General features: G+C 39.8%; 3 protein-coding genes and 1 long non-coding RNA gene across 5 annotated transcripts; 1 reads left to right on the top strand and 3 right to left on the bottom strand.

Annotated features, from left to right (window-relative positions):
• Nucleotides 1-97: 97 nt before the first annotated feature.
• Nucleotides 98-13,429, bottom strand: LOC115731755 (short-chain dehydrogenase TIC 32, chloroplastic-like). Of its 2 annotated transcripts, XM_048280261.1 has the most exons (7): nt 13,373-13,429; nt 2,412-2,560; nt 1,513-1,744; nt 1,187-1,266; nt 800-953; nt 581-659; nt 98-297 (listed from the first exon to the last, which is right to left on the bottom strand). In XM_048280261.1, the coding sequence occupies exons 2-7, from the start codon at nt 2,515-2,517 to the stop codon at nt 145-147; spliced, it is 804 nt and encodes a 267-aa protein (XP_048136218.1). In that variant the 5' UTR covers nt 2,518-2,560; nt 13,373-13,429; the 3' UTR covers nt 98-144. The 2 variants fall into 2 exon arrangements, with proteins under 2 accessions (XP_048136218.1, XP_030518286.1); XM_030662426.2 differs by lacking the exon at nt 13,373-13,429 and having other exon boundaries at nt 2,412-2,609.
• LOC125315420 lies at nt 2,447-12,309 on the top strand. Its single transcript, XR_007198671.1, has 2 exons — nt 2,447-2,569; nt 12,247-12,309. It is a non-coding gene; the product is annotated as an uncharacterized LOC125315420 (long non-coding RNA).
• On the bottom strand, nt 9,136-12,242 carry LOC115733718 (short-chain dehydrogenase TIC 32, chloroplastic-like). The gene is made up of 8 exons (XM_048280259.1): nt 12,078-12,242; nt 11,109-11,340; nt 10,793-10,872; nt 10,398-10,551; nt 10,177-10,255; nt 9,768-9,852; nt 9,461-9,504; nt 9,136-9,347 (listed from the first exon to the last, which is right to left on the bottom strand). The coding sequence occupies exons 1-8, from the start codon at nt 12,181-12,183 to the stop codon at nt 9,165-9,167; spliced, it is 963 nt and encodes a 320-aa protein (XP_048136216.1). The 5' UTR covers nt 12,184-12,242; the 3' UTR covers nt 9,136-9,164.
• A 782-nt stretch (nt 13,430-14,211) lies between the features above and the next one.
• LOC115732115 (laccase-1-like) lies at nt 14,212-19,214 on the bottom strand. The gene is made up of 5 exons (XM_048280258.1): nt 19,101-19,214; nt 18,540-18,691; nt 15,946-16,187; nt 15,394-15,522; nt 14,212-15,314 (listed from the first exon to the last, which is right to left on the bottom strand). Exons 1-5 carry the CDS (start codon nt 19,212-19,214, stop codon nt 14,212-14,214), a joined length of 1,740 nt encoding a protein of 579 aa, XP_048136215.1.
• Nucleotides 19,215-22,689: the final 3,475 nt, after the last annotated feature.

The following is a 22,689-nucleotide window of genomic DNA, read 5'->3' as shown; positions in this document are numbered from 1 at the left end:
ATGGGTAGAAAGGCGATCAATTTGACCAAGTTCTAATGTCTGAGAGCCAAATATCTCAAAAGGCAAAATCCGTTTGCGAAATCGAGAACGAGCCTCTTGTTTAAGTCCTACGTATGACAAGTTTGCACGTGGAACAAAATTTTATCATGATGCCAGGACGCATTTCTTAGCCATGGCATCAATAATGCTACTCGCCCTGCATGGAGATTTACCATTGAAAATGCCGTGGTGGCGAGCAATATTGGTCACTATAACTCCAGGATGAAGTGAATTAGCAGTTATCTGAACCCCTTCTTCCTGTTTGATCAACAAAAAATCAATTTACAGGGAATCACGAATACAAGAGTGAATGGGTCATGGAAATTGACACTGACCCTGAGCAGGAGAAAACTCAAGAAAATGTAACGGCGTGCATGGGGCTCCGTTATCATTCACGAAGATATAATACTGGCTCTAATATTATGTTAGAAATTTCAATCCAAAAGTTTAAGCCAATAGTTGGAGGGAGACCACGTGAACATAAAGAATATTCATGACCCGTTGTCAAGCGACGTGGGATAATACTTCAATAGAACCTTACCTTTAAGCGCCTTGCAAGCTCATTAGCATGTAATATGTTTGCGAGCTTCGTCTGTCCATAGGCTTGTATAGCGTTGTACCTGCAAGTAGCACGTACTTGTAATACATCAACAAAATCTGACTTGAATAAAGTGGATGTGCCAGACTGGAAAATGACTGCGATATCCCTGAAAATAGAAGGAAACAAAGAATCATCTTTGATAGAGCTTTCTTTTCTTACTCCGTTTCATTATTGATTTTCTCAAAACGAATTCCTTCACGGTATGCAAGGCGGTGACCCCCTGAGGAAACATTCACTACCCTTCCTTCTACATTGCTTTCCTGTGACGTTTTCTTCATGATCTCCAGCAAAAGATTTGTCAGAAGAAAATGACCTTGAAAAACATTTCAGGAGAAGGTAAGCATTATGACTCGCACACATCTTAGCAAAGACTGAAATAACAAGGATTGTTATACGAGTTCCTCAACAATATCAAAAATTGAATGCTAATGTAGGTAAATTGATCCAGAGTTTGAGACTTGATGCCTTGAAAAAACAACTCATTTAACCTAATAAAAAAGGATATCAGTCGTGGAAATCCATGAATTAAACCTACATAGGACATACCTATATGGTTTGTTGCAAACTGCAGTTCTATGTTGTCTTGGGAAAGCGTGAAGGGACATGCCATTACCCCTGCATTATTACTTCCAAAGAGAAGAAACATTATCATGCTGCATTCCTAAAACGTAATCCAACGATTGCTCAACTCAAGCTGAAATCATCAGGAGCTATGTACATGCTGAAATTTGCAGAAGCGTGAAATTGAAAAGCAGTCAGCATATGACTCCACCCTCAGCATTTGCTAGATGGCAGTCAAGAGAAATTAAGTCACAGGTTTTTGAATGTTTAGGGCCATAACATGTTTTGGTGAAATGATTAAGATTTCTTACATAAGAAGATTCAAGGGAAGAGCGGATGATTGATAATCTAACGCAAATTTCCTAACAGATGCCATAGAGCTGAGATCTAACTCCATCACATCAATCTTAGCAGATGGGAGCTCCTCAAGTATAGCTTCTTTGACACTTCGACCAGCATCCACGTTCCTCACGGCCATTATAACATGGACTCCGGGTAAAGCAAGAACTCTTGTAGTCTCCACGCCAATACCACTAGAGGCACCTGAAAGCATAGTGATTCTCTGTAAAATTGACGTAACTGGAAGGAATAGAGATTAGCATATCAAGCCAGATCGAAACAGGGGTATGAAGACCCTCATGAAAGACAGGAAATAACTTATACCCTGAAAGTCATTAGAGAAGTCGGAATCTTCATTTGAAAATTTTCAATAAGTGGAACGCTTCGACGTTTCAACAAGTGATCCAAGAATGAGAATGAAATGATTGTTCCATTTCAAAAGAATTACAGCATAACCGAAACATTACGACCAGAAAATTACCAAAATTTTCATTTTTATCACTAGGTTAGACATCAAGCTATCAAGCAAGACCATCCCGAATCAACCCTAACGCAATGAATCATAATTTTCTCCTAAATCATCTGCATCCACCAGTTTACAATGTCTGAACCATGCTAGACTAACCCCAACCATTCCACAAGCAGCAATCCAACAGACAGCCAATTCTTAAATCAGTTCATTTCCGGCAACAGAACGTTGATTTCTCTGCAAAGATGACAGGCAAGTCAAGAGTCTCCCTGTACCAGTGATTCGACACAAACCCATTTAAGGAAGCATGATTAAGTTCCCCTGAAAGTGTTAAAGCTAACATTTTTATACCATCATCTTCCTCAAGAAAGGGAGTGAGCCGAAAACAGGGGAGAACCAGACCTGTGACAATTGCAGTGAAACCAGTTCCATCGATTCCCTGAGTCACTTCTTCAGCTGTAGAGCGAGCAGAGTATCCAGAAGGCCCCTTCCCCCCAAAAATCCACATCTATGTTTCGCTCTTCCCCTCTTAATTACAGATTCAAGACACTACACAACAAGTTAATAGCAAATACTAAGGCAAAGAAGAGTTATTCACAGGCTGAGATAAGACTTATATCAGTGTGTTGGGAATGATTGCGCCCATTAAGGGAAAATCAATACCTGCCTTTGTTGCGATAATTTATTGCAATTAAGGCAGATTTATGATACAAAGAGAGAAGGTATATCCTCTTCTTCTGGACGTACGTCGTTCTATTATTCGATACAAAAAACTCTCTCCAAAACTTTCTCAGTGAAAAACTCTCTCCAAGAATGATCGTTCGACTGATCCAGATTGTTTTCTCACTAGCATTTTGAGGCCCTTAATCTATGGAAATTGAGGTATGTTTGTTAATCGTGATACGCTTCTCAGATCAGTGATACAAGTTCATTCTGGGATATGTTGATCTAGTGCAATCCGTGCGTAAATGTTTATATATGATGATTGAGATATTGTTACGCTTATGGGTATGTAGATCTATAATTTTTTCGCTGCATTTATATGTCTAGATTAGCAATTAGAGTGGGAATAGGAGGAAAAGATGGGAATCAGAAACAGGGCTGAGTGTCATCGTCCTTTGGAAATCGCAGGGTCTCCGGGGCGGGAAATGATATTGTTCAACTTAAAAGGGGCAGCAAATTAAAGAACATGCCGTTCAGGAGTAGGCCTACAATCGTTTTGGTTATATGCAGTAATTATGAAATTGATGTTTTTCCGGGGAATGACGATGGCCCTTAATGAGAAATGCCAAAGTTGATCATTTAATTGGAATGGACTAAGACCTCCTCCGGGTGAATATAGAATGACCTATAATTGATGTCATAATTTTGCTACCGATCGACAATTCGGTTGCCTTCTCTGTGCAAATGGAAAAATTATCAAAAACGCCATAAATCTATTATAATTATGTCAATTCAATCCTAAACCTTTTGTAATTATATCAATTTAATCCATCCAGCTATGTTTGGCTAGCCGGTACTTATAGGGACCTCATCACTACTGGGTGAGGCTAAACCTCCTCGTGGCAGGGCAAGGTCGACCTTGTCGGCTAGAGGAAGAAAAGGGGAGAAAAAAAGAGAAAAAAATGGGAAAAACAAAAAAAATAAACCAAATAAAAAAATTTTAAAATAATATTACAATATTATCTCGTTGGTCTGCATCCACGTCGGCGGGGCCAACCAATATTAGTCGGATGGACTGAATTGGCACAATTGCAAAAGATTTAGGGTCAAATCAGCAAAAAAAAAAATCTAATTAGCACAATTGCAATAGATTTAGAACTTTTTTGGTATTTTTTCCCAATATTTTGATATAATTTGAGGACTAGTTTAAATATGCATCAAAAGTTCATAGATCACATTGAATAAATGAAAAATTCATGGATGATATTATACATCTACACTAGTCACGTTACATAGGATGATTGGTGTCACATCGGTGATTTCTCACTAAAATTGACTGGATAGACTCAAATAAAAAAATGTGAAAATGTTTAGAACTTAATCGGTACAGTCTGAATTGGCAAAAATGCATCAATATTACAACTTTTCGGCCAGTTTTTCCTTTTACAAAAAAAAAAAAAAAAACACTTTTGAGGCTTAGAATGCATTTTCAGTCTCGTATTTCGTCAATCACACCCGTATCAAACTCTTGGCCACTCTATTGTTAGAAAAATCACAAAAAAATTTAAGATGTCAACAAACACCATATGAACTTTTAGTGTGTTCTAATGCCATATCATAGTAATATTAGCCTTAGGGAATCGAAAGTCAAACATTAACTCTGAAATCTCATAATTGATCGACTAAGTAATAAGGATGTCAACTCGTTAAAATTATAGTTAGTTGCAGAGTAGCCTTAAAGTATCGAGCGCTGTGCGGGTCGGACTTTTTTCAATAAGATCCAACCCACCCTTTTTTTTTTTTTGGTCAAAGACCCACCCATTTGACAGGTCTAGCATTGGAAGAATGTCATTTCACCTAATTTATTGATAATACATCAATACAGTTAAAATTGACTTGTTTGTTCTTGCCAATGTTGTAATTAACCGTTCTCACATAGTAATCGCGTTTTGTATAGTTCTGTAATTTTTAAGGTCTTGCAAGTTTTCAAACACCGCATCAAATTAACCTCAGTATGAACACATGTAGTGCACATTCCTTCTTTCCACCAACCATATTGTTACCTATCACATCCATAGTTGTGAAGTTAATCATTGTGAATCAGAAGAGTATTTGAACCTTAAAAGATACTATTACGAGCATTTAAACATTAAATCACGCATTCTTCTAACGGCTTAAAATTATAGAATAAGTTGCTAGTAATCCACATAATTTCACATGGCATTAGACTTGGAGAAACCAAATGCAAATTTTTCCAGGCTCCTAGTTACCTCTTCTATTTTATAGTTCTAACCTTTGATCTTAGACCAAAGTCCATATTCACCAATGAGTAAATCCATAAAAGAATTAGCAAATATTTGAATGGTATTTATCTAAGAATCGGGGTTTATTATATTAGTATACGCATAGGACACTTACCAATTACTTGGTTCGCATATGAGACCTACCAAAAGAATAATTGGAAAAGAGAAAAAGACGTGACATGCATATACATTCTTTAACTTTTGGTTCAGAAGGGACATTAATACTTCCTTCCATCTTAATCATCACTGGAAAGTTGATTTCATCGTTCGAATCTGGAATTTGGTCTTTGTTCGGTTGGGCACAGATTATGTGGCCCAATTGGCATCTTTATGGATGGGTTGCAAAAGTCACCTATAAACTTTGTTGTAGCCCTCTTTGGTTTGGGCTACAACTTATTGCTTACTGTCGAATATCTAAATTCGATACTATCAACGATGCAAAAAAGTAATGGAAATTCGCACAACACAAGAATTTTACGTGGTTCGGCAACGGAGATATTCCGCTTACCTACGTCCACGGGGAGATGAGATCTGTTTCACTAATAACGTAGAAAAGTGTACAGCCGCTCTTTCTCACACCCTCTCTATATCATAGAGAACTATTTCGCCCTAAATATATATAGCGAAACCCTACATGGCACAAATTACAAAATTGCCCACATAGCCTAAAATATTTAATTTTCCCATAGAAATCTTTCTATAACCGAACATAAAATGCCTCTGGCGGCTCGGGGGCGCCGCCCCCGCGACCCCCGCCGGGGCGGCCCCCTCGGACCCCCACTCGCTCACCGGGGAGCGGGACCCCCGTGCTGTCCGGTCGCAGGGGGTCTTTCGGAACCGCCTCATAATCTCTTGGATAACAGAATACAAGACATCAACCTCAACACTTGCATATTTTCCTTAATAAATAAAAGGGAAATTTACACGTATAACCCCTAAACATTGAGCCAATATGCAATGCTATCCTCGGACTTTTAATTTGTTCAACTTGGTCTTCGAAATATTTTTAAATAATCATTTTGTTCCCTAAACTATCAATTTGTTCAATCTACTCAAGTAACTCTCTCTAACTAAGTCAGATTTGTCTTCCGGTACTATCCACAAATTTCATAATTACGTTTTTCCCAAATTTTTGCATTATCTTTCCATGTTAATGTTTTGTCTAAATTAACAAAAAGGAATATGCTATCTTCTTATTGCCCTTTTGATCTTCATAAGATTTATGATAGTTTAATTTAGGCTTATTTTAGCGTGTGATCTACGGACAACATTGCCAAGCTCAAGCGTAATAAATAAGGGGAAGTTATGGAAATCCTCAAAATCTCAAAGGATTTTTTTTTTTTATGGAAAGAAATTTCGTTGACGAAATATTAAGGGTCCTTACAGGATAAGCTCAAAAGGAGGGCATCCAAACAAAGGAGATTCCAAAAGGGTTGAGGAGGTTTAGAAACCCAACATTTGCCTCAGGGAATCGGAAGTCCAAATTAATAACTCTTGAATCTCAGAATTGATCGATTAAGGATGTCGACTCGAAAAAACTAGAGTTAGTTGCAAAGAAGCTTTATTGTATTGGGCACGATGTAGGTGTGAGCAAAAAAGTCAAGATCCATACAAACCGGACCGGACCGTACCATACCCAACTGGCTGATTTTGAATGGTAACAAGTAGGTATTGGTCCCGTTCCTGATTCCAATTTGCTGGAACATGCGAGTACCGGTTCGTTTTCCAATTTTAGGTGGGAACCATCCAACCGGACTAACCCAACCGGCCCTATTTATACATAGATATATAATTTTTTTAAAATTGAAGATATCTCCCTCAAATTTTGATTCACGTGACTCCCAGAAATTCCACGAAGTATTTTCTGTTTCTGATGACCTACATGAGTGGGTGACCTATTTAGCATCCCTTGTTTCCACTTTCCATAAGCGACCTCCGTCTGTACATCCCTGGGTAGCCCTTGCTTAATGAGGATGTTGGAGGAATAGGTACAAGCTGAAAGATTACTGCATGAAATAACCTCATCTTCAAGGTTTAAACTTTTTTTGTACATAATGATTGAGGCTTATGGCATGACCAACCTTTAAAAAAAATTCGAAAATTGATCGCTCAATGAACAATTAAAAAAAAGGGCCCCAACCGTTTGATTAGTGAAGGGCTTTTCCATTACTGGTCGAGGGGATTACTCATTGTGGAATAGACATTGGAAAAGTGTGGTTCAGGCAACTCCGATGGAGCAAATGAATGAAAATCCCTGCGTCAGTGCTTTCTATCCAAATAGTGAAATTGTTACCTTTTCTCCTACGAAGCAAAAGAAATAGAATACTTGCTCCAACTGAAGAGAGGAATGCAACATAACTCTGTTAATCTCGTGCAGCAGATGCAATGATAAGAAAATATAGGTAGACTAATTTGGGAAGTAGTAATTAAGGGCTTATCCTTTCAAGTTGTATATGGTTTGTTCATGCTGATCCTGGCTAGTCTGGCTTGTCAAGGCAGGCGAATCTAGAGGACTAGCAATGCAAGGAAATCGTGATTCTATAAAAGTATTCTCGGCTTCATTGTACTTCATAGATTCGGTGATTTTTCGTTGGATCTTGCACCTAGAAACATCCCAATCTCTCGAGTATTTTGATCTATCGAGGCCTTGAATTTTGACTTGGTTCTTGTCGGTTTACTCTACAGGACCTTGGTTCACTAGCGTATCTTCTTAAATTGATGTTAGTGCTAGGTAGGACAAGTTCCATGGATCCATCCGAAAACTAGACCGGACTGGTGATTTGGTTCTCGGGCGGATTCATGAAACGAATTGGTGGTTCACGATTCGCATTTTGTGAAACCGGTCTCTAACGGATGGTTCTCGGTTCTAGGGTAAGAACCATCCATCCCGGAACCGATTACCTTTAGCACGATGAGTGGACATGTCAAACCTCCATGATACAAAATTGCATCACCCCGGAAATAGGCCAATTCCAATTCCGAAGGAGCGAGAAAAAGGACCAAACTAGCTCAACAAGCAAAGAGAAATCAGGGATAGCATTGAATGTTTTGAGGGGAAATTATTAAATAAAAAAAAAAAGAGTCTTAAACTGTTTGCACATTTGTCAATTCAGTCTTAAATCTTTTAAGTTTGCCAATTTAATCCTAAACATTTTCACATTTTGTCAATTCAGTCCTATTGGCCGAAAATCGTTGAGATTGCCAATATCTATTCTACGTGGCGCCACCGACGCTTACGTAGTTAGTTTTTAATAATTTATTAATTTTTTTTGAATATTTTTAGTTAGTTTTTTCCTTTTTCCTTTTTTTTTTTCTTTCTTTTTTCCCTCCAGCGTCAGGCAAGGGCCACCCCCGCTAGCTAGCCTCTGGCGGGGACCACCCTCGCCCGACACCGGAGGAAAAAAAGAAACGAAAAAAGAAAGAAAGAGAAATCATAAATAAGAAGAACATTTAAGATCTTCCTAAAATTTGTCCATGTCGGTACCACGTAGAATGGACAGTCTCCACATCAACGATTTCCGGCCAATAGAACTGAATTGGCAAAAGGTGAATTTTTCAAACTAAATTGGCAACCTTAAAATGTTTAAGACTAAATTAGCAAAAGTGCAAAAGATTTAGGATTTTCTTTACAATTTTTCCAAAAGTGGTAGTACTAGTCTCAAAAGAAGAAAGATAGCTTCAAAATGATTGGAACACGGGAAGAAATCTCATCAAGTGATGGCATGTTAATGTTAACTATGTCAGAGAGCCAAATCTAAATGCGCTTTCACAGACCAATTTGTTTTCCAGACATTTAGTACAGTGTCCACACCAATTTTCCCTTTCGGCAACTTGGTTTTCTGTGATTCCCTCATGCTATGAGAGGCAAGACTGTCTTTAGAAATATCAAGAACTAAGGAGTAAGGACGCTAATCAAGAAGTAACAGTATAGACTACTACAGTCTGCAGCATCCAAAAACAGTAATGCACTCATTCCATCATCTCCTAGTTTGCCAACTATCTGATCAGACAAACTCGACGATGAGCGTAGACTTTATTCCATGTTTGACTCAAATGCTCGTCTCGGTGAAGTTAACAACATATGGCATCTACACATATAGTTCAGAGTGAGTTAACAACATATGGCATCTACACATATAGTTCAGAAATGACTCGGTCCTCTCCACTTAAAGAACAACAGACAATCTGTTCAAGCAGAACAACCCAACTGTTTAGGATCAGTCAGGCTCGTGCTGAAATCCCATAGTTTCCTACCCAGTTCTGCATCTTGCGCGAGAGAGCTTGCTTTGGCTTTATTACTGTCCACGAAGTATTCGCCACTAATCCCTTTCACTTGTGGGTGCAGAGCCGCATAGCATGTAGTTGCCGCTCCCTGCATTTATTTTTGTTGAGCAACCAAATTCAGTGAGTGACATGGATAAAAAGGCTCATATGTCGAGGAAATTTTGTCACGATGACTGCAGATGTGAGCAGAAATTGGCATACCTGTGCAACATTTTTTACGAAGAATTTCCCAAGATTAGAAAATACTGCATAAGCCAGAGGAAAGAAAGCTTGAATTAAAGATAAGAAGTTTTAAAATGGGTAGAACGTCAATAAATTTGACCACGTTCTTATATCTGAAAGTCGAATATCTAAAAAAGCAAAATCTTTTTGCTCAATTGAGAACAAGCTTCTCATTTAAGTCCTTCATATGACAAGTTTGCACGTGGAACAAACTTTTATCATGATGCCAGGACGCATTTCTTAGCCATGGCATCAATAAGGCTACTCGCCCTGCATGGGGATTTACCATTGAGAATGCTATGGTGGCGAGCAATATTGGTCACTATAGCTCCAGGATGAAGTGAATTAGCAGTTATCTGCACACCTTCTTCCTGTTTGATCAAGCAAAAATCAATTTACATCTAATCACGACTACGAGAGGGAATGTGTCATGGAAATGGACACTGAGCAACAGAAAACTCAAGAAAATATAAGGGCGTCCCAGTGCATGGGGCTCCGATATTGAAGGGTCTAAGGAGGTGCAGATATGCAGAACACAAAACGCTATAGCATTTGACAACCAGAATCAGAGTCATGTAACATGCATGATCACTACAATTTTAGTGATAGTCTCCAGGACGAGAAAAAACAAAGACAAGCATTCTGGTTATGCGAATGCGAACTAGAAGAATAGAAAATATATATTTGAACCTTACCTTTAAGCGCCTTGCAAGCTCATTAGCATGTAATATGTTTGCGAGCTTCGACTGTCCATAGGCTTGTATAGTGTTGTACCTGCAAGTAGCACGTACTTTTAATGCATCAACAAAATCCGACTTGAATAAAGTGGATGTGCCAGACTGAAAAATGACTGCTATATCCCTGAAAATAGAAGGAAACAAAGAATCATCCTTCAGATATGGCTGTCTTTTCTTACTCCGATTCATTATTGATTTTCTCAAAACAAATTCCTTCACGGTATGCAAAGTGGTGACCCCATGAGGAAACATTAACTACCCTCCCTTCTGCATTGCTTTCCTGGGACGTTTTCTTCATGGTCTCCAACAAAAGATTTGTCAAAAGAAAATGACCTTGAAAAACATTTCAGGAGAAGGTAAGCATTACGACTCGCACACGTCTTTGCAAAGACTGAAATAACAAGGATTGTTATACAAGTTCCTCAACAATATCAAAAATTGTAAGAATTAATGCTAATGTAGGTTGATTGATCCAGAGTTCGAGACTTGATGCTTTGTAAAAACAACTCGTATAATCTAATACAAAAGGATGTCAGTCATGGAAATCCATGAATGAAACTTGTATAGGACATACCTATATGGTTTGTTGCGAACTGTAGTTCTATGTTGTCTTGGGAAAGCGCAAAGGGACCTGCCAGTACCCCTGCATTATTACTTCCAAAGAGAAGAAACATTACCATACTGCATCCCTAACATGTAATCCAACAAGTGCTCAACTCAAGCACAAATCATCAGGAGCATGCAGAAATTTGCAGAAGTGTGAAATTAAAAAGCACTCGGCATATTGACTCCTCATTCAGCATTTGCAAGATGGCAATCAAGAGAAATTGACAGTTTTTTGAATGTTTAGGGCCATAACACATTTTGGTGAAATGATTAAGATTTCTTACATAAGGAGATTCAAGGGAAGAGCAGATGATTGATAATCTAACACGAACTTCCTAACAGATGCCATAGAGCTGAGATCTAACTCCATCACATCAATCTTAGCAGATGGGAGCTCCTTAAGTATCGCTTCTTTGACACTCCTACCAGCATCCACATTCCTCACAGCCATTATAACATGGACTCCACGTAAAGCAAGAACTCTTGTAGTCTCCGCGCCAATACCACTAGAGGCACCTGAAAGCATAGTGATCCTCTGTAAAATTGAAGTAACTGGAAGGAATAGAGATTGGCATCTCAAGCCATATGGACACAGGGGTATGAAGGTCATCATGAAAGACAGGAAATAACTTATACCCTGAAAGTCATTAGAGAGGTCGGTGACATCAGCTTGTACATCTAGGAATTTACCCTACCGAACCCGCAAACACAAAATGACATAATCTTCATTTGAAAATTTTCAATAAGTGGAATGCTTTGACGTTTCAACAAGTGATCTAAGAATGAGAATGAAATGACTGGTCCTTTTCGAAAGAATTACAGCACAACCGAAACATGTGGACCAGACAATTACCAAAATTTTCATTTTTGTCGCAAGGTTAGATATCAAACTATGAAAGCAAGACCATCCCGAATCAACCCTAACGCAACCAATCATAATTTTCTCCTGAATCATCTGCATCCACCAGTTTACAATATCTGAACCCATGCTAGACTAACCCCAACCATTCCACAAGCAGCAATCCAACAGACAGCCAATTCTTAAATTAGTTCAATTCCGGCAACAGAACATTGATTTCTTCGCAAAGATGACAGGCAAATCAAGAGTCTCCCTGTACCAGTAATTCGACACAAACCCCTTTAAGGAAGCATGATTAAGTTCCCCTGAAAGTGTTAAAGCTAACATTTTTACACGATCATCTTCCTCAAGAAAGGGAGTAAGCTGAGAAAAGGGGAGAAAATTATAACCAGACCTGTGACAATGGCAGTGAAACCAGTTCCATCGATTCCCTGAGTGACTTCTTCAGCTGTAGAGCGAGCAGAGTATCCAGAAGGCCCTTTCCACCCAAAAATCCACATCTTTTTTTTTTTTTTTCCCGCTCTTCCCCTCTCAATTGCAGATTCAAGACACTACACAACAAGTTAATAGCAAAAACCAAGGCAAAGAAGATTTACTTCACAGACAGAGACGAGTTATATCAGTGGGCAGAGGAGGGAAAGATGGGAATCAGAAACAGAGCAGAGTGTCGTCATCCTCTGGAAACGAAATCGCAGGATCTCCGGGGCAGGGAATAACATGGTTCGACGTCAAAGGAAATGCCGTCCAGGAGTAGGCCCACAATCGTTTTGGTTGTATGCAGTAATTATGAAATTGATATTTTTTCCTGGGAATGGCGATGGCCGTTAATGAGAAGCGCCAAAGTTGATCATTTAGCAGGAATTGACTAAGACCTTCCTCAGGTGGATATAGGATGACCTATAATCGATGTCATAATTTGGCTACCGATCAACAATTCGGTTGCTTTCTCTGTGCAAATGGGAAAAATTACCAAAAACGTCATAAGTCTATTATAATTATATCAATTCAATCCTAATTTTTTTTTTCAATTCAGTCCTAAATATTTTACAAATATGTCAACTCAGTCCATCCGATCAATTTTGATCGGCCGGTCTTGACAGGAAACTCACCGTTGCTAGGTGGGGTTGAGCCTCGTCGTGGTGGGGCGAGGTCGACCTCGCCGGCTAGAGGAAGAAAAAGGGAGAAAAAAATAAACAAAATAAACAAAATAATTTTTTTAAAAAATATATTAAAATACTATGTCGTTGGTCGGCGTCCACGTCAACACGGCCAACCCAAATTGGTTGGATGGAATAAATTGGCACAATTGCAAAAAATTTAAGATCTAATCGATTAAAAAAAAAAGTCTTTGACTGAATTAGCACAATTATAATAGATTTAGAACTTTTTTTATATTTCTCCAAATAGTTCTATGTAGTATTAGGACTAATTTGGATAAGTACGAAAAGTTCAAGGATCACATTGAATAAATTAAAAGTTCATAGATAATATTGTACATTGGATTGAAGTTCAGGAACCACACTAAATAAATTAAAGTTCAAGAACGATATTGCATATTGAATCAGAATTCATGGACTATTTATATAATTTTTCCTTAAAAAAAAAGTACGAAAGAAAGCTTGAGTAATCACCAATAGAAAAATATGCAATTTTCCGTGAGACAAGGGCCCAAAAGAGATCGCAAGAAATTGACGTTTCACTGGGCCTCGCGATTGTCAGAGGGCTTCTCCAAAGAGAAGATGAAAAGTCAAGTTGCGATCCATATGGCTTGGCTAAGCACAAGCATCACCTGGCAAGGGAATCGTTCTTGCCGGCTTGGCGATCCGTCAAACGCTCTCGGAATTCACCTCTAGAGTGTAGAGACGCTAAGTGTTGCAAAACCATTACTTGAGCCACAAGAAAATCACAATTTGGATAGTAATACATATATTATTATAAGGGTAATCGTCTTCTACATAACGAGACTTAAACAAACCCAATCACTAACTCCTCGTTGTTACAATTGATTTTCCACCATTATCACCAATTGACCGATCCATCGGGGTAGAAAAAACATAAAAAAAAAAGGGATATTAGGTAAATGATATAAATGATCGCTAAATGGGTAACTTTAAATTTGTTTCATATGGTCCCGAACCTTTAATGTACAATGTCGTCCATGAACTTTTAACTTATTTAATATTGTCCCTAGACATTTGGTACATGTTCAATTTAATTCTTAGATCGTATGAAAAATATTCAATGTTGTCCTTCCATTAATTCAAGTTTAGAGACAACATTGAACATTTTTATACAGTCCATGAGCTAAATTGAATATGTATCAAAAGCCCGAGACAACATTGAACAAGTTAAAAGTTTATGGACGATATTGCGCATTGACTTAAAGTTCGGTGACCACAGGGAACAAATTTGAAGTTTGAGGATCATATTACATATTGAGCCAAAGTTTGGAGATCATTTGTGTCATTATTCCAAGATAGTGAGTATCGATTGGAATAATGGCTTTTGCAAGGGCATTCTCAAGACCCTCAACATGAGGGAAGATCATCAGGTGGAGGCAGCAAGCTTTGAGAGGCCCCGGGCCCGTTAGGAACAATGAATGCCATGACAAGGCCCCATGAAGTATGCTGCTCAAGATGGCAATGTATGAACCAAGTCCCCGGGTTATCCGCCTTGAAGCGGATCGTGGACCATCCCCCGACGGGGACCGCCACCGTGTTCCTCTCCGGCGGATCCACGAGGTTATAGCCCATGGGGTCAACCTTGGCGTCATAGTTCCCGAACCCTTGCCCCACGATGAAGAAGTTGTGGCCGTGGACGTGGATCGGATGGTTCTCAGGGTTAAGGAAGCTCGTGTCCTGGAGCACGATCTCCAAGTTGGTGCCGAACGGCACCGCCAGGGGCTTGTTCCCGAATTCGGTATTCATGTTCTCCGCGACGGGGTCGACTCCGGTAAAATTGAACGCCTTTGGGGGCCGTTCCGGAAAGCTCGAGGCCAACATCTGGCTCGCGGTGAAGCTCTTGTAGTGCCCCTCGAGGATCGACATTAGTGGCCGGATGAAGGACTGGTTGTTCATCGAGGCGTAAAACCGCTTCCCGGCGTAGCCCTTGCAAGTTCGGTTTGGCGGGCAATCCTGAAGGTTGAGGCTAATGGTTGTGATCACTCTCTTGTCAATCGCCTTGGGGACCCTCCATGGGTACTGAGGTGTTGCAAGGCTCCTGAGCTTGCCCAAGAACTTGGTGGCAAAGGGTGTGTCGGTCATTTTGGGAAGATTAGGGACCACAACACTAGGTTTAGCGTTCTTGTTACCTGATTTACGGCCTTTGTATTGTAGAAAGCCCACTGTTGTGGTATTGTCGGTGGGGAAACTAGAGGTGAGGTATGGAGTGGCTGCCATGGCGAACATTCCCGAGGGGTCGGGTGCTTGGTTCGTTGTGATCAGGACGTTCGTGGTCTGCCCGGGAGCGATCATTATGGCCGGGGTCGAGAAGGGCTTTGTGTAGACCGCGTCGACCTCAACCACCCTCAGCGTGTGGTTGGCCACCGCGAAGAACAGCTCGTTGCTGATCGCAGCGTTGATGATCCGGAGCATGTACGTCTTGCCCGGCTCCACGGCCTGGACAAACGTATCTGCAGAGTAGCAAGCCGTTGGAGATAATTGAAGTTGTTTCTGAAACATTTGATTAATAAGGCATTAGTCCTATGGTACCTTTGGCGGAGCAAGGATAGAGAGGGCCTGGAAGGCCATTGATGGTGTAAGCATCCGAGGAATTAGGGCCACCACCAAGCAACATCATTTCACTTTCCACCGCATCAACATCCCCATTCCACCATTCACCTATGGTTTGGGTCAAACATGATGCGGGTCAAAGTTCTTGAACATAGAAGTAGACCTGACAGATACTGTCATATGCACTTTGTGCAAAAGTAGAGATGTGGGCTCAACAATTGATGTCTCATATTAATAATTGATGTCTCATGTTAAAGATTTACTTCAACAATCTACCGAACATGATTAATTAATCAATACGAGATCTTGATAATGGTTCTTACAAATTTGATATCGAACAGATTGGATGGCATCACGCGTGAAACGAGTTTGAATTTCAATTTCTCTTATGTAAGTACATAAGGACTTACATAAAGATATGTATGTACACATGATCATCTGAAGCATATCGAACTAAGATGGACGGTGGAAAAACTCAACGTGTTCGAACACATCTAAAGGGTATTATATAATGAGATAGCGGGGACTTACCGAAAATGATGGGGATTTCAGCTTGATTCTTGGGTGAGAATGGGTAGGGCGCGCAGGGGTAGATGATGAAGGCGCCGTGAACGGAAGCTCTTTGCCAGGAGAAATGGGCGTGCCACATAAGAGTGCCTCTTTGGTCCACCACATTGAACTTGTAAGTGTAGGTGTGCCCTCCTCTTATGCGGCACTGGGTTATGTAGGCCGGTCCGTCCGCCCATGCCGTCCTCAATTGCCTTATTCCATGCCTATGCCCAAGACATCATTAACATTCATAAGCTTTTCAAAATGAACAAGAACAAAAGGGCTTCTGCATAAGTGAAATTGCAGCTGAATTCCGCCGACGAGACTTGACTAGCTTTACTGTGAAAAATGAAAAGATTTTTGCTCGTTGACCACAGAACTATCAAAATCCGACCATAGTTTATGTACCTAAACTCTGTTCAAGCAACATCAAGGTTCATGTTAACGGAATTAGGAATTTTCTGAAGCCGCCTTCTTAAGGCACTTTTCGTTAATAGGACAAGAACTTATCCAAGACCCTTTTGGCTTTTGGGTCAAAAAGAAGGTAAGAGCCGGCCCCAATTGAAATTCACACATCTATAGTTGATCATTTCTTCAATCAATTTTGATTGATTTTTCCAGGGATTTTGCAGTTGGAAGAACATCTATCGACAAAGGAAGAGCCGGAGACTCGTGTCGGCGTTGGTGATCCGAGACTAGATCCCTTTGCACGGAAGGGGATCTAAGTTGAGCACCTCGTCAAACAAGCCAACCGTGCGCATTCCCGAACCTCTCTCGTCCAAAAGCTAACTCAAAGGATAGGGTTTTCTCTCACACTTATAAACCGACCACCAACCCCTTTCACAACCGATGTGGGATAGCCCCAACAATCTCTCCCTCGCACATCGAGCCTAGGTCGAAGGCCCAACAACTTGTATGGCTCCTTCCCTATGACTGTTGGGTCCAGACTTGTTGGTAACTTGAGCTTTGATACCAGTATTGGGTAGTCTTGAGCGTCTCTAATTTCAAAAGCTATCTCAAAAGATAAAGTTTTTCCTCACACTTATTATAAATAGACAACCAACCCCTTTTACAACCGATGTCGAACAACCCCAACACTTCTTAGTCTAAGCTCGGTGGTTCAATCCAAAGGCCTAATTCGCTTAAAAAACATCAACTTTATGTTCAATCACAATAGCTAGGACTATTTTTTGTCTAAAAACATTACCAGCTTCCGCTATAGTTCCACATCCGCCACGCATCGAAAAATTGCCACTGATTACTCCAAAACTATCAACATTAGGGTCGGTCAAAGATTCATTATCAAAACCTATGTCTTGGTGCTATAGATTCACAGAATCTATGTCTTCGTGAATATCCTTACCTTCTTATGGAACAATAGTAGCCTCCTAAAGTTTATAATTTTGAAAAAAGCAGTCGTGTTTTTGGACGCAATGAAGATTTGGAACTATAGTTAAAGTTTTTTATTTTTTGGGAAAAAAAATGTTTAAGGCAGAATTCAAATTGGATTTAAATTTGGGATTTCTTTAAAAGAATTCAACCCTAATCTAGAGCTTAAGTTCTAGGGAAGCTAGTCAAGCCCAAATTCTACAAGAAGATCGATTGCTCAGTTAATTATCATAATCTTCTACTCTCTTTTTTACAAAATTATCAACATTTTTCCGGTGTGGCGCTTGGAGGGCATCAAATCAGCACCACGTGTATCAAAAGTAATTAAAAAGCTAGTTAGCATTTTTCGTCAGCCACGGAGTTAATGGAGAAACTTAATTTCACAAATTTAATATGTTTTAAAACTTGATTGTACTTTTTAAAAACTTCAGGACTAAATTGCACTTTCGCGACAAGTTTCAAAATTTCTACCGCACTTATTCCTGAAAACAATTAATAGAGGAGATACCGACAATTCCTAAATTGTGTTTATGCGCATCTATGAACTTATTGACCTCAAATTGCATCGCTCTCTCTTGAATCCTTCTAATTCATAAGCACATAAAGAAAAAAAAAGGGATAACGTGCATGTGGTGTGCTGGTGTTTCTTCGTTCATGTTATCTATGACATTTACAAATGTCTCCCTATATATAAATTTAAGTTTTCTTTCTCTTGCATCAATTTATTCATTTCATAAAACAGTCGCAATAGCTTTTCATTGTATTGTTTTTGTCTCCAATTTACGACTTATTTTTTCATCCTTTTGCATATCTAGTGTCTGTAAAAGAGAACTTGCGTGCCAGAAAATCGATATCTTCGTGCGGTTAGGTATATTTAAGATATTTCTCTTGATTTTCTCTACCACTTGTGATGGTGCATATATCTAGGATATTCTCTATATCTCCTTTGATTATGCATATTATTTATCAATATGTTATACTAGATAGTCATAGAATAGAACCGATAAATATGTCACGTAGTCTTTATTAAATGCAGAGAGAGAGAGAGAGAGAGAGAGAGAGAGAGAGAGAGAGAGAGAGAGAGAAAATAATGAGTAAGGGAAAAGTGCATAGAGAGGAAACTAATGAGCATTCCAACATAGCAAAAACCAATTGAAAATGTGTGCAAGCATGCTTTAATATCTTACCAGTGGATCGTGGTGTTCTTGGCAATGCGATTGGTGACTTCGACTTCGACGCGGTCGCCTTCGTGGACGGCGATGGTCGGCCCCGGGTATTCACCGTTCACCGTCAGAAGTGACTTTGTGTGGCACAATCGAGTCACTTGTTTCCACTCCACCTAAATTGCATGTACATTTTGGAAATGGCAGTGCATGAGTTTCAAGCTCTTCACATTCTTTTCTCTCCTTTCTGGTATATTTAACAACATGTAGGCTCCGCTTATTTCACCGAAAATTTGGAACTAATCTCTTATGTGACTTACAAAAGTAAATGAACAAAAACATTCTCATCGTCCACGAAAATGTTTAAACATAAATTATCGGTAATGAGAACATTTTTCATTGGTTGATTATTTCAAGCGATACGAGCAATCATTTGTAGGAAAATATTTTTCAAATTATTTATTTTCCGTGAAACAAATAGAGCATAGTGTAGGATAGAAGGGCTAGTTAAGTAGTGAACGCGTTCGGACACACACATAGAGAGAGAGAGAGAGAGAGAGAGAGAGAGAGAGAGAGAGCGCTTACATTGAAATGAAAACGTTTTGTGGCTGGTGAGGAAGAGGAAGCTATAATAACATTGCAAGTGAGGATTAGAACTAAAACCAACAGAATCATGCAATGCTGGTTGGTACTCTCCATTGCAACTCAGCTTCAAACTCTCTCTCTCTCTCTCTCTCTCTCTCTCTCTGATGCTAAGTAAAACCCAAAATCGACACGAGGCACACTCTGTTTAAAGTACACAGAACAAAAAGAACACAGAGACGACCAATCCCATTCAACTTCCAAGCTTTGGTAATTGGTCCGGAGTCGTCCAAAGTTCAAAATTCGTATATTGGCCTTTCTTGTCTCTTCCTTTTCGGCCATTAACTTAATTCATGTAGCCCCATTCAGATTCCCAGCTACGGAGGGAAAAGGCCAAGGTATATGCGAGGTGGGGTTGGTGGTAGGTGTGATCCTAAGTCAAGACAAAGTTGGACTAAACCAGAATCTTTGCTTCTCACAGAGGCTAGAGAGACAGTGCTATGTTCTTATCTACCAACCCTAGAAAACACGAAATGGAAAACCAAACGTGATTATTTTAAAGAAATGATTTTGTGACTAATGTGAAATTGACAGTTTATTTTTTGGCACATAAAAATAAAAAATAAAATAATTAGTCCACTCTTTCAAGAATTTATGAATCACAACATTCTGTTACTCTCACAATCCAAAAACGGTTGTGCTAACATTGCCCTTACTTCTATGGTGGTCGGTTCATAAGTTTTTTCATAACATGGTAGAAAATTGTACATGACCAACAATGGTGCTCATGGCCATTTGCTACGTCTGATAGGATTTGAGTGGAAGTTGGCAAGGTGCATCATAGATTCCATAAGAGAAAATCTGAACTATGAAGATTCAAACCACAGGCTCCCTTTAATGATAAGGGCAAGGGGTCAATATACATCCCACCCATGTCATACTCGGCCCTTAGTTGATGGTTCCCGAATACACAGGCCCGAGGAGTGCCTAGCTAAGAGGATCCTGTCTTTCACGGGTCATTCCTCTTGTCCGACTAATTGTGACTGTGACTGAGAGTACAGAGTTCGGACAGTGATAATCGGGGCTTCTTCCTCGAGTCCTGTCATGATTGCGCAATTATAAAAAAATTCATAAACCAATTGCAATTATACCAATTCAGTCCACGTCCTCGCCTGATGCGGGGGAGTGAGGCCTTCGCCCAAACCAGGCTAGGGCCGCAATGCCCTTGGACGTAGGTAGGCGGAACATCTCCGCCTTTGAACCACATAAATTCTTGTGTTGTGCGAATTTCTATTACTTTCTTGCATCGTTGATAGGATCAAATTAAAATATTCGACAAGGAGATCCCAAAGGGGTTGAGGGAGTTTAGAAACCTAACATTAGCCTCTGGGAATTTGAAGTCAAAAATAATAACTCGGAATCTCGAGAATTGATCTATTAAGGATGTCGACTTGATAAAATTAGAGTTACTTGCAGAGAAGCCATATAGTATTGGGCACGATGTAGGTGTGAGCAAAAAAGTCGGGATCCATCCAAACTGGACCGGACCGGACCATACCCAACTAGTTGATTTTGGATGATAACCGTCAGGTATTGGTCCGGTTCCCGATTCCAATTTACTGGAACCAATTTGCTAGAACCGGTGAGTACCAGTTCGGTTTCCGGTTTTAAGTGGGAACCATCCAACCGAACTAACCGGACCGGCCCTATTTATATATAGATATATAATTTTTTTTAAATTGAAGATATCTCCCTCAAATTAGTATTTTCTGATGACCTGCCTGAGTGGGTGGCCTGTTTAGCATCCCTTGCTGCCACTTTCCATAAGCGACCTCCCTCTGTACATCCCTGGGTAGCCCTCTCCTAGGGAGGATGTTGGAGGAATAGGTACAAGCTGAAAGATTTCTGGATAAAATAACTTCATATTCAAGGTTTAAGCTTTTTTTTTTTTTTTTTGGTACGTAATGGTTGAGGCTTATGGCGTGACCAACCCAAAAAAAAAAATCGAAAATTGATCGCTTGATGAACAATTAAAAAAAGGCCCCAACCGTTTGATTAGTGAAGGGCTTTTCCATTACTGGTCGTGGGGATTACTCACTGAGGAATAGACATTAGAAAAGTGGGGTTCATGCAGCTCGGATGTGGCAAATGAATGAAAATCCCTGCGTCAGTGCTTTCTATCCAAATAGTGAGATTGTTACCTTCTCTCCTTCGAAGCAAAAGAAATATTCACTCGCTTCAACTGAAGAGAGGAATGTAACATTACTCTCTTAATCTCTTGCAGCAGTTGATGCAATGATAAGAAAATATAGGTAGACTAATTTGGGAAGTATTGATTAAGGGATTATCCTTTCAAGTTGTATATGGTTTGTTCGTGCTGATCCTGGCTAGTCCGGCTTGTCAAGGCAGGCGAATCTGGAGGACTAGCAGCACAAGGAAATCGTGATTCTATAAAAGTATTCTCAACTTCAGTGATTTTTCGTTGGATCTTGCACCTACAAATATCCCAATCTCTCGAATATTTTGATCTATCAAGGCCCTGAATTTTGACTAGGTTCTCGTGGTTTTACTAGCGTATATTTTTTAATTGATATTGGTGCCCGGTAAGACAGGTTCCATGGATCCATCCGGAAACCAGACCGGACGGGTGGTTTAGTTCTCGAGTGGATCCCTGGAATAAACAGTTGGTGTGCGGTTCGCATTTTGTGAAACCGATCCCTAATGGAAGGTTTTCGGTTCCAGGGTGGGAACCATCCATCTCGAAACCGATTAGCCCTAGCACAATGAGTGGTCATGTTAAAACTCCATGATACCAAATTGCATTTCTGCGGCAACATGCCAATTACAATTCCAAGGGAGCAAGAACAAAGGATTGCATTGCTCATTTTGAGGGGAAATTATCATTAAAAAAAAGTCCTAAATTATTTGTACATTTACCAATTCAGTCTTAAACCTTTTAATTTTGGTGATTTAGTCTTAGACATTTCATCTTTTGCCAATTCAATCCTATTGGCTGGAAATCGTTGGGGCTGCCAACATCCATCCTACGTGGCGCCACCGATGCTTACGTAGACAATTTTTGATAATTTCTTAATGTTTTTATGAATATTTTTAGTAAGTTTTTTCCTTTTTCCTTTCTTTTTTTCATCTAGTGTCGGGCGAGGGCCGCCCCCGCTAGCTAGCCCCCGGCAAGGACCACCCTCGCCTAACACCAGAAGGAAAAAGGAAAGGAAAAAGAAAAAATAATAAAGAGAAATCATAAATAAGAAGAATATTCAAAATCTTCCTAAAATTTGTTCACGTCGATGCCATGTAGGATGGATGGCCTCCACGTCAGCGATTTGTGGCCAATAGCACTAAATTGGCAAAAGGTGAAAATGTTTGAAATTGAATCGGCAAACTTAAAAAGTTTAAAACTGAATTGGCAAAGTGCAAATGGTTTAGGACTTTGTCGACAATTTTCCCGCCGGAGAAGTGGTAGTACTAGTGTCAAAAGAAGAAAGATAGCTTCAAAATGATTGGAACACGGGAAGAAATCTCAAGTTATGGCATGTTAGTGTTAACCATGTCAAAGGGCCAAATCTAAAAGCGC

The sequence above is a fragment of the Rhodamnia argentea genome, chromosome 6, assembly GCF_020921035.1.
Source record: "Rhodamnia argentea isolate NSW1041297 chromosome 6, ASM2092103v1, whole genome shotgun sequence".
NCBI classification, from domain to species: domain Eukaryota; kingdom Viridiplantae; phylum Streptophyta; class Magnoliopsida; order Myrtales; family Myrtaceae; genus Rhodamnia; species Rhodamnia argentea.
Note: the sequence above shows the minus strand (reverse complement) of the source record. Positions and strands in the feature narration are given on the sequence as shown.

Excerpts from the sequence above, each read along its gene's own strand:
- LOC115733718 (XM_048280259.1), bottom strand. The coding sequence starts at position 12,183 with ATGTGGATTTTTGGGTGGAAAGGGCCTTCTGGATACTCTGCTCGCTCT. Across the intron at positions 10,873-11,108 it reads CTTCCCTTGAATCTCCTTAT|TAATAATGCAGGGGTACTGG; the intron begins GTAAGAAATCTT and ends TCTCTTTGGAAG. Across the intron at positions 9,505-9,767 it reads CCACCATAGCATTCTCAATG|TATTTTCTAATCTTGGGAAA; the intron begins GTAAATCCCCAT and ends TGGCTTATGCAG.
- LOC115732115 (XM_048280258.1), bottom strand. The coding sequence starts at position 19,214 with ATGGAGAGTACCAACCAGCATTGCATGATTCTGTTGGTTTTAGTTCTA. Across the intron at positions 16,188-18,539 it reads AAGAACACCACGATCCACTG|GCATGGAATAAGGCAATTGA; the intron begins GTAAGATATTAA and ends TCTTGGGCATAG. Across the intron at positions 15,523-15,945 it reads TGAAATCCCCATCATTTTCG|GTGAATGGTGGAATGGGGAT; the intron begins GTAAGTCCCCGC and ends CCCAAACCATAG.
- LOC115731755 (XM_048280261.1), bottom strand. The coding sequence starts at position 2,517 with ATGTGGATTTTTGGGGGGAAGGGGCCTTCTGGATACTCTGCTCGCTCT. Across the intron at positions 1,267-1,512 it reads CTTCCCTTGAATCTTCTTAT|TAATAATGCAGGGGTAATGG; the intron begins GTAAGAAATCTT and ends TCTCTTTGGAAG. Across the intron at positions 660-799 it reads AAAATCAATAATGAAACGGA|GTACAACGCTATACAAGCCT; the intron begins GTAAGAAAAGAA and ends TGCTACTTGCAG.